Source organism: Nesoenas mayeri (assembly GCF_963082525.1).
Source record: "Nesoenas mayeri genome assembly, chromosome: 1".
Classification (NCBI taxonomy): domain Eukaryota; kingdom Metazoa; phylum Chordata; class Aves; order Columbiformes; family Columbidae; genus Nesoenas; species Nesoenas mayeri.
Window position 1 is genome coordinate 57022304 of NC_137541.1, and position 11007 is coordinate 57033310.

Genomic DNA, 11007 nt, shown 5'->3' on the forward strand with positions numbered 1-11007 from the left:
AGGGAAGCGGAGGGCTCTGCCCACACCTCCAGCAAGGGTTTCACACAGCCCTTTACACTGCAGGGTAAAGCATTTGCCTACCACAGTCCTTGGCGATGAAGAGGGATAAGCAAAGAGCAGCTTTGAAACAGGGAACAGCAGGTCATTTCTGCTGCTGCTGCTGGCAGACAGGGAAGATGTCTGCAGCCTGCACGCAGTGACTGGGTAAGGAGCCTCCCACGTGGCTGAGCCCAGCAGGGCAGCCTGAGCCAAAAGGATTTATGCCTTAACAGACAGATCAAACCACAAGTGAGAAATGGGTCTTTGCCTTCAGGGCTGCTGGTGCTTCCCATGCGGTTGTGTCCCACCTTGAGGTGGGCACTGGGCAGCGGGTAACACAGAGCACGCAGGAGGGATGCTCTTCCAACCAAAATCTAACGGTGGAAGACGATACATCCCCTCTGTCCCTCCAGGCAGCCAAAGACCCTGGGCTACCAATATCAGTTTTTATTTTAATATAATCTAAAAGATTTTGGAGTTCAAAGAAACACTGATGTGATACAGGATCAGAGCAACCAAGGGGAACCCCAACCACCCCAAACCCTGGTTTAAGAGGGAAGCTCCTGGCTGTTTGGCTCCCAAAGGAAAATCTTCTTCCAGAAGCGGGCGCTGACCCCATGAAGCTCTCTGCCCACACATGGACAAGTGCCAGGCAGCAGAAGGTCCCTCCCCACACATGGGACAGGGAGGTCACTTGATGCGGTAGAGGACTTTGCGTTGCATGCGGTGCTGTATCTCCCCCCGCCGCATCATCAGCTGCAGCACCTTGTAGATGGCATGTTCTGGATATTTCTGGAAAAGGGGAGAACAGTGGAAGATGAGCCAGCAAGGAAAATCTCAACAGAGTCCAGCAGGAATCTGCAACCAGCCTGAAGCCTGGCTGTGCCTCTCCAGAGTGAGGAGCCTGAGAGCACCAGGTGCTGATGCTCCTTTCTCATTTCACTGTTTGAGGTCTGACTGAAGCCAGTATTACAAATCAAACCATTCTGGTTTCAAGGGTAGAGCCCCAAACTACCTGAACAGCCTCCAAACCCCAGTGCTTTTGCAGAAAAATGAGTTCTCGCCTCACTCTTTGAACTCTACAATCACATCCCGCAACACTCCCTACAAACAACTTCAAAAGCAAATATAACGAAAAGGCTGTCTTGCCACCTCTTGGGGAATGGCTTTGACCCCTGAGCAGCAGTCTGGGGTGCCTGGTTTCACAGCCCAACCCTCTGTAGGGTCCCTGGCGCACCTGCCGCATGAAGTCCTGCACGATGCTGTGCTCTGACACCTGGGAGCCGATGGCAAAGCGGCGCTTGAGCTGCTTCTCAATGCGGGACAGCATCTCTTGGTCCTCCTGTGTTGTGAAGCCTTCTGCCCCTGGAGGGAGAGGCTGCATGAGTTCTCTGCACTGCCCAGACATCACTCTCAAAGCCAGAGTGCCCATCTCCCATGTCTCCCACCACACCTGCATGTCTCAGAGACTAAAGAACCCATGAGCAAATCCATCAAAGGTTGTGAAGCTTCAAAGACACAGCTGAACATGGACCTTACTGCTGGAGCCTCCTTCCAATCCTTCATGCCATGCTGCCTCCCAAGCAAACGTCTCCACCCCCACAGGGAAGCAGTTAGAGGACAAACACATTGGGGAACCACTTCCATCACTGTATTCTGCCCCTGGGACCACGAGAGGCCAAACCATCCCTCCCCTGCCCCAGCATGAATGGAGACCCTTGGCGTCATTTGTTCTTGCCCTCACTGTGAGGCACAGCCCCCATGGCCCCTTGGTTCCACAGGCATCGCTTTGCCTTAGCTCAGAAAGCAGGTCCAGCACCTGCTCGGGGGGTATCTGGCAGACCTCTTGATGCTACCAGCCCGGTCCCAGAAGGGGAGCTCAGATCTCTATGCCCAGAGCACCCAGGGCCAGCATGTCCCATGTTCCCCCAGCACAAAGCACGTTCCCCTCACCTGACAGACTGCCCGACATGGCTGCATCCAGTGTGGACACCTGGAAGAGCCTCAAGGCCTCCTCAACATCCACCTCGGTGGCAAAGGGCTGAAGCTTCATCTTCGCCAGGGACTCTGCGATGCGTATGATGGCCTCCAGCTGCCTGCAGCCAAAGGAGACATTGCCTGCTCTCTTCTGCAGCTCTATGGGGTCTTCTTCCCCTTGACCACTGACACCCTCACCTACCCCACTCCAGGCATTCCTGCCTCCCATGTGGCACCTCCAGTGTTGCCCTGTTCACATAGGGCTCCCTCAAAACCCAGCACCCCACTAAACCCCTTCTTGAGCTATCCCAGGTGACACCCAGCAATGTAGCCCCAACCCCGAGGGTTTCGGTGGGGCAAGAAGGGCAGGGTCGCTCACCGGATAGTGATGGGGATGCTGGAGCGGCGGTCGCTCTCCTGCTCATGCTGGCGAGTGCCACTCCGCATCAGGATGTAGCGGTTCTTCAGCTTCTCTGCCGCCGCTGCCGACAGCCGTGGGCCACACTTCCTGCAAAAGGGGACAGGAGCTGGAGACAGCACCACTGGGGAGGGTCCCCTGGGCACCCCTTGCTACCTCGAGCCACACTGCAGCACCATTGCAAGTTGCTCTCGCTTCCCTTTTTTCAAGGCAGGAGTTAAAAAAAGGTCATCCAGATAGCTTGCAAATATCAGCTGCGTGGTTTGCTTCTCACCACCACCTCCCACCATGCAGCCTGGGCACAGCCGAAAAATCATGCCTCTCACTCACGTCCGGCAGAAGGAGATGAGCTTCTTCAGTTTGTTCAGTTCGATTTCGCCCTCCACAGCCTGGGTCTGCGTCAAGGCGCTCACGTGTAAGGACATGACGTGCTTGGCCAGCGTCTAGGAGAGCAGAGGGCAATCAGGCAGCTGGAAACCCCACTGTCCCCACCTTGTGAAAAATGGGGCACCACAGGTCCCAGCTGCACCCACATGCCCCAAACCTACCATGTCTCGCTCCTCATTGTGCTCATCCTTGACAATGAAGATCATGTCAAATCGGGACAGGATGGTGGGCATAAAATCAATGTTCTCCTCACCCTTTGTCTCATCCCAGCGCCCAAAGACAGAGTTGGCAGCTGCCAGCACTGAGCAGCGGGAGTTGAGGGTGGTTGTAATTCCTGCCTGTGGGGAGAACAAGAAATGGATGGGGTTAAGACCATGTCCACGTCCCAGCAGGGCTAGAACGCTACTAACTAAGTGTGCAACCTGAGACAGAAACTGGTCTGTTAGGGCTCAGTCCCCCTGGGCAGCCCTTGGGGCAAAGTGCAGGTTGGAAGGTAGTATGGTAAGAGTGACCAGCAAGAAGTCATGGTGGATGCTTTGTTACCGGAGACTGAACAGCTAAGGGGTGAGCCAGAGCAACCAGGAGGGAACAGAGGTGCTACAAAAAAGAGCAGTGGAAATTAAGAGAAACTCTGATTTGAGAGAAGACCTGGCACCAGGATGTCAGGCAGTTTCTGCAGATCTTCTGAGGAGGTGGAGAGCAGTAGGAAGGAAGATAAAGAAGTGACATCAGCCTGTGACAAAGGGATGTGAGCAGAACTACTAAACTGAGAGGAGCAGAGGGCAGGCAGAGCAGAAGGACCTCATTTGAGTCCTCCTGAAGTTCAGGCTGCCTCAGAGAAGACAACCTAAAGCCTACGGTCAGGGCTGACTGGTCTCAGATCAGAGAAGCCAGTAAGCATCAAAACCATTGCCTGGACAAGCCAATCTAAAATGGGCAATTCTGGCAAAAGATGAGTGATCAATAGTTGCTGGGCTCTCAGGGAAACCCAGTGGCAAGTCAGGCTCCTGCCCCAGGGAGATGTGTGCCCACAGCTCACCTTAGCAATGGAGATGGTCTGCTGCTCCATTGCCTCATGGATGGCCACGCGGTCATCCTCACGCATCTTCGCATTTGAGGTGGGAGAAACAAAAAAAGTCACCATCAGTCACCTCCACCGGACTTCAGCTGCGCACCCACTGATGCTGACCTCCCAAGGAACCTCTGCCCTAGAGCGCAGTATGTAACCAGAATTTCCCTGCAGCCCCATCCCCTGATCTTCTCCAAAAGCAAGTGAGGCAGCCCCAGGAGAGTCACCCTTTCTCCTTCAGGTGTGGGCCTTCCCAGGAGCTCACAGCCCAAGGGCTCTCTTCCCCGCTCCCGTACAGGCAGCCCTACAGGTACCTTGTCGAACTCATCAATGCACACCACTCCTCCATCTGCCAGCACCATGGCCCCTCCTTCCATGAAGAAACTCCTGGAGGAAGGGTCGCGGATCACCGAGGCCGTCAAGCCGGCAGCGCTGCTGCCTTTCCCTGAGGTGTATACCTAGCAGCATGTGGGACAAGGGAAGGGACAGCACATCAGCCACCGCAGGACCAAGGATCCCACCACCCCAGCTGGAGGACAAAGCATTCCCCAGCACTGCAAAATCCAGAACTGCTGGAAAAAAATGTAAAGGCCTCCAGGAAAACCATTCAGCCCATGCCAAAAGCAGATCTGCTGGGTACAGAAAGAATATTGCCTAGTCCCAGGCCTTGGACTAAGCAGCTGTAATGCACCGGGGGTGCTGCAGACACACAAATACAGGTATTAAGCACAGAACAGGGAGTGATTCACTGTTTGGTGGGCTGGTGCATTAGCTTTGTTTTACTTCTGAGGGAAAAATGCAGTCAGGAGCTGAGTTTAATGGAAACTACAAGAAAACACAGCTGAAAATCTAATTTCATGTCTGGACTCAGTCTGGAGGTTCATATCTGAGACACAGTCAACTTCATTTGTCCTGACCAGCCAGGCTTTCCACGGATCAAGTCCCAGTGATAAAAACCAGCACCATTCATATCTTTGGACATCTGCATAGCCTAGCTCATCTCACAATGAAAGGCACTAGCTGCTTCCCTTTCCCTTCTCCCCTGTCCTGCAGCCCATCTCTTCTAGGCAAGCACCAGAAATGGTGGTTTGCAGCTCTGCCAGCCTGTCCAGCCATGGATGCACAGGCAGGTTTGTATCTGCAATGACCACAGTCTGGTCTTCGGTGCTACACAAGGAGCAGAAGGAAAAAAAGAGCCACACTATAAGTGGGCACCTCAAACCACCTACCCCGATGGGCGAACACTTCTCAACGAACTTCAGCAGCTGGGATTTGGCCGTGCCGGGGTCACCCAGCATCAGTAAGTTGATGTCTCCCCTGCGGGTCAGTCCATCTGGCAGCCTTGAGGAACAGGGTGGGGGAAAAAAGCACAAGAAGTGATGGTGAGCCTTCATTTTGATAACCAAGCATTGCTGAGAAGCGGCAAGTGGTTGGTAGCACGATCAGAAGACTATCCAAGGGCTTTGTGACATGAATGACACCCCTGCCACCACCCTCTCTCCACCAGGCTGGCCTTTCCCCACCTCTTGCGAGAGCCTCCAAATAAGAGGCAGGCAATGGCCTTCTTGATGTCGGTGCTGCCGTAGATGGAGGGCGCTATGCTCTTGGCGATGGTCTCATAGACATTGGGCATGGCAGCGAGGCGACGAAGTTCCTCCTCTTCTTGAGGGGTCACGGAACCAGTGAAGCTGTGTCCTGTGCAGAGGAGAATAAAGCAACAGCAAACAAATAGGTGTTTTAAAGTAAACGGCACTACTTCCCCCACACCCACTATCACAAAAATCCCTTCTTTAAGATCATACTAAGTGCCACCAGGTGGGAAGGTGGAGAGGGCAGGCGTTCGCTATCCCAGCAAGGCTGGTAGGAAAAATTGAGGATCTTGGGCAGAGCAGCTCTGGGGGAACCAGAGGGAAAATTAGAGTCAGGACCATGTTTTAAATACATAGCTCAATTTTAACTATCAGCTTCAGCCCAGATCCTGAGGGATGCACTAGCAGATTCCCACTAAGATCAATAAGACAAAAACACCTAAATACCCTGAAGGACTCAGGCCGAAGCCTCATTTCATATTGCTGAGAAAAAGTCACACAGGACACCTGAGTACAGAGCATCAAGAGCAAGCTAGAGCCCTGGACTGGCTCGAACCTTCTGCTATATAAGCAGCAGAGAAGACCCAGGCTGTGATTTCACACAGTCCTTGCAGAAGAACCACCTTGTCCAAGGAGGTGGCTCTCCCATCACTGGGGTATCAGCACAGACAGGCAACAAAAGCAGCCCTCACCTGAGCCCTCCACGTCCACCTGGATGCCCACCACACGGATGTAAGCACTACGGATGCCCACGCCCACATTGTCACGTCTTCTGTTCTTGCTCTGGGCAGACTTCTTGATGGAGTAGATGCCCATGATAGTGACTCTGTTCCCTGGGACAACTCTGTCACACAGATACCTGAAAGGAGGAAGGGGAAAGCAGAGGTTGGTAGCAGGGGAAATGATGGCACCAGCAGCACCCACTATCCCTGAGGGGTGAGAGTGGGGAGACCACGCTGGTACCTGTCACAGTACAGCTGCAGGTGCCGGGGCATCTCTCCATGGGGCACAGCGTCTGGAGACTCCTGAAGCTTCAGGACCTGGAAGTCCACACACTTGCACTTATCTGGCACGATGAAATAGGGGTCCAGTGGGCACCTTGGGCGGCCGGCTTGTTCTCTGTGCAGAGAGATAAATCAGAGAAGGCTGCTGGCACTCAAGAGACACCCTTGGAAGTCCCCCTGTAGAGGGCACAGTGATGACAGAGGCCAGAGCAGCCATCCTCCTGAGCCATGCCCAGCAGGCGAGAAGGGCAGTGATACATGTCTGAACCAAAGGCTCATCAAGTCCTCTGCCTTAGGTGACAAGAGGGCCCCTCACTACAGGAAAGACATTGAGGTACTAGAAAGAGTTCAGAGAAGGGTAGCAAAGCTGGTGAGGGGTCTGGAGCACAAGTCTGATGAGGAGCACCTGAGGGAACTGGGACCATTTAGCCTAGAGAAAAGGAGGCTGAGGGGAGACCTGATCGCTGTCTACAACTACCTGAAAGGAGGTTGTAGCGTGGAGGATGTTGGTCTCTTCTCCCAAGTAACAAGCGATAGGATGAGAGGAAATGGCCTCAAGTTGTGCCAGGGGAGGTTCAGATTGGATATTAGGAAAAAACTTCTTCACGGAAAGGGTTGTCAGGCATTAGAACAGGCTGCCCAGGGAAGTGGTGGAGTTACCATCCCTGGAGGTGTTTAAAGACACGTAGATGAGATTCTTAGGGACATGGTTTAGTGATACTGTTAGGTTAATGGTTGGACTTGATGATATCAAGGATCTCTTCCAAACAAAATGATTCAATGATTCTTGCCTTTAACAGCCACCAAAAGTGGGCATGAGATCAAGGCAAAGACAAGGTGACTTGCCTAAATACTTGTCCTCTCTCCCAGCTCTCCCTTGCTCACTAAAAGCAGGGAGGAAGGTAATTCATTACTTAGAGAGAAGGTAATGGTAGACTCAGTGATGTGGCAAGGCGTTTTTCTTTATAACCTCACACAGGAAGCACACATTTTCTGGCGAGAAAGCAATTAGCAATTTGATGAGGCTTCCATCAACCTCCCAGTGTCTTGAGATGTATCTGCCTTGCTAGAATATGTGCTCTCCAAGACAAGGAGCAACTCCACATCCTGCTGCTGTCTCAGTACATCACTACTGATGCCTGACTGTGTGCAGGCAGGGACAGGGCTGAATCCAGCATCATGGGGCAGCTGGAGGCAGGAATGAACCTTTATCTACAACAGGCAAAATACATTACAGATAAAAAGAACTCCCTGGACACAGCCACTCAACACTGCTTGTGGCACTGGCCATACACTCATTGAATGGTTCGGGTTGGAAGGAACCTTCAAAGCTCATCTAGTCCTACCCCCCTGCCATGAGCAGGGACATCTTCAACTAGATCAGGTTGCTTAGAGCCCTGTCCAGCCTGGCCTCAAATGGCTCCAGGGATGGGGCACCTACCGCCTCTCTGGGCAACCTGGGCCAGTGTTTCACCACCCTCATTGTAAAATATTCCTTCCTCATGTCTGGCCTGAATCTCCCCTTTTAGTTTAAAACCATTACCCCTTGTCCTATTTTAACAGACCCTACTAAACAGTCTGTCCTCCTCTTTCTTACAGGCCCCTGTTACATACTGAAAGGCAGCAATAAGGTCTCCCCAGAGCCTTCTTTTCTCCAGGCTGAATAACCCCAACTCTCTCAGCCTGTCCTTGTAGGAGAGGTATTCCAGCCCTCTGACCATTTTTGTGGCCTCCTCTGGACCCTCTCCAACAGGTCCATGTCTTTCCTGTCATGCAGTGTCATGACCAGTGTGACTACAGACAGATGGAGCTATAACCTGTCGGCCATGGGGGCAAGCAGGCACAAGGGCAACACTAAGGGATGAGGCAGAGAGCAACACAGACATCTCTGCCTTGTGCAACAGGGAGCTGACTCTATGCAGCATACATGGGACGGAGGGGGAGCAGGAGGGGACACAGCCTTTAGTTCACCACCACCCTGCATCCATCCCCACGTCAGTCCTTACGTGTTGCATTTCCTGGGGAGAGCGTAACCCTCCAGGCCCGGGCGCACAGCGATGTTGTTGATGGTGTTGCGGCAGCTGCGGCACTGGATGGTGATTCTGGTGGCTTTGGCTCTCACAGGAGTTGCCGCAATTACGATCCCAGGGATCTTCACAAGGTGGGACATCTGATCAGACTGAAAGGGAAAAGGTGAAGGGAAGGTGAAAGAGCCATCACTGAAGGATGGATGGAAAACTAAAGATGTTAAAGAAACACAGTTCTTTCTTAGTGACACTTCCCACATTCATGGGAGTAAGGGACCAGAACAAAAAAGCTTGCACAATGTCACTCTTTTGCTCTACAGGAGTAGAAGAATGTTGTATGACTTAATCCATGTTGATTTTAGGGTGGCACAGGTTGTTCAGAGAGGTGGTAGATGCCCCATCCCTGGAAACATTCCAGGCCAGGCTGGACGGGGCTCTGAGCAACCTGATCTGGTTGAAGATGTCCCTGCTCATGGCAGGGGGTTGGACTGGATGAGCTTTGAAGATGCCTTCCAACCCAAACTATTTTATGATTCTATGTTTCTATTCTATCATTTCAAAAAAGTGAGAAAAGGACAAAACACTCCATGCAGAACATCACTAACAGCAATAACTGTCCCCACAGCAGGAAACAGTAATAATAGCCCTTTGTGGTCAGATTTAAGTTGCAGACCATCCCTGCTCGTAAATTAGCATACAGGTCATGTCCTGAACTATGTGATCAAGTGCCAAATGCTTCCCTGCAAACCCCCACACAAGCAAGCCTTGCCACTTGCTGCCCAGCGCGGCAGCCGATGCACCTCACCTTCAGGCTGCGGATGTTGGCTGCGTTGGCATCCGATCTCAGCATCACCTGGATGTCTTGGAGAGTTTCTTCCCCCAAGGGACGAGGACGGGTGACCTCATCTGCGACTTCTTTTGCTGCTTCTTCCAGCTACAAAGGGAACGAGCAGACTGTCAGGGGTATATTACAGTATATCGTCAGGGCTGCTCTCACACTGACAATGTCAGCGTGCCAGGTTGCCAACCTCCTCTGTCCTTACCAGCTGCAGGTGCTCTGCTGGCTGCTTGTACAGATAGTCAGCAAGATCTTCATCAAAGCTGGCCAGGTCCTCCATCTCCACCTCCACCCAGTACTGACGCAGGTTATAGTGCCGTTTAAGCTCATCCCTGGAAGGCAGTTAAGTGGCGAAGGTTTGCAGACCAGAAAGCACCTGTCATGCACAGTAACCTTATGACAAATAGGGAGCAGAGAAGGCAGGTTCTGCAGGGAGTCCTTAGTTTGGAAAGCAAACGAGGAAAACCAGGAGAGTTGCCAAGTGTAAGGGGATCTGGGCGCATTTTTCACCCAAACCCACTTTGAAATGTGACAAAAGATCAGCAACACCAGTGCTTACTGTGACAATATGAAGTATAGAACTAATTGTTTACTACAGTTAGTAGTAGTCAGAGAGGCAAATAGAAAAATTCAAAATAGAAAAATTCAAAAATTCTACACAGGGTAATACCTATTATACATAAAATATGATTTTAAAAAAAGAAAGTAATAGCATAGCAGGCAATGTTCTCCTTAAAAAAGCCAGAGTGCATGAAATTCAGAGATGAAAGATTGTCCCAGCCCTTGCATGACACATCTGTATGGCCTCTCACAGTTGTCTCTCCAAGCTGCACAGGCAAAGAGGTGGCAAAGGAACCTTCACAGCATCAGAAGGCACACATGGACAGTGCTGCAGCGATTTTAATGGCTACAGACAACACTCCAGACCAGAAAGCACTAGAACTGGAAGCCAAACCTTCAATTTCAGAACTAAGTAAAAGTTTGGCACCATGGATCCCTCTACTGCTACCTCTGCCACCAGCTGGCTGTCCAAAAATTTGGGAGAACACCAGATCTCAGTTTTTCTATAGGGTTAAATGAAAACAATAACATTTCTTATACTGACAAAGAGCTCTTTACGGCCTAGGGGATGAAAAATGCTAAAATGCACTATTGTATACCGGGGGAGTGCACAGTAGGAGGGAGATTAACAGCAGATCAGATGTGCAAAGAGGGGTGGGTGATGCCACAGAAGGAGAAGGGGGGGTCGCAGCAGCACCTGTATTTGAAGGTGAAACCTGTCCGGTCCGTGCCCACCCGGTACTGCCGCAGAAACTCCTTGAACCGCTTCTGCAGCTGGGACTTCCGCACCTGCCCCTCGTCCGCCGACGCATCGCCCCCAAAACTGTCGCTGTAGTAAATGCCGGGGTCGTCGAAGCCGGACATGGTGACTGCTGCTCCTCTGCGGGGGCGACAGCGCACGGTCGGCCCCAGCCACCTCCTCCTCCCTCGCACCAAATGCCCCACGGGATCCTGCCCCCCCTCCCGGGTGCTCCCCCACTCCCGGTTGCACTGCGCCCCACGCACTGCCTCGCCCTCCTCCCCCACCCTAGATGCCCCACGGGATGTCCCCCGCGATGTGCCCCCACGCGCGATCCCGCCCCGCTCCGCACCTCGCTG

General features: G+C 52.4%; 1 protein-coding gene across 1 annotated transcript; it reads right to left on the reverse strand.

The window, feature by feature from the left end:
• Nucleotides 1–729: 729 nt before the first annotated feature.
• On the reverse strand, nt 730–10773 carry MCM5 (minichromosome maintenance complex component 5; the record flags this gene model as incomplete). The annotated part of the gene is made up of 16 exons (XM_080344801.1): nt 730–831; nt 1277–1404; nt 1993–2135; nt 2396–2524; nt 2765–2877; nt 2983–3159; nt 3861–3926; nt 4205–4348; nt 5120–5231; nt 5414–5585; nt 6172–6338; nt 6443–6598; nt 8490–8662; nt 9316–9444; nt 9554–9680; nt 10607–10773. The coding sequence occupies 16 exons, from the start codon at nt 10771–10773 to the stop codon at nt 730–732; spliced, it is 2205 nt and encodes a 734-aa protein (XP_080200927.1).
• Nucleotides 10774–11007: the final 234 nt, after the last annotated feature.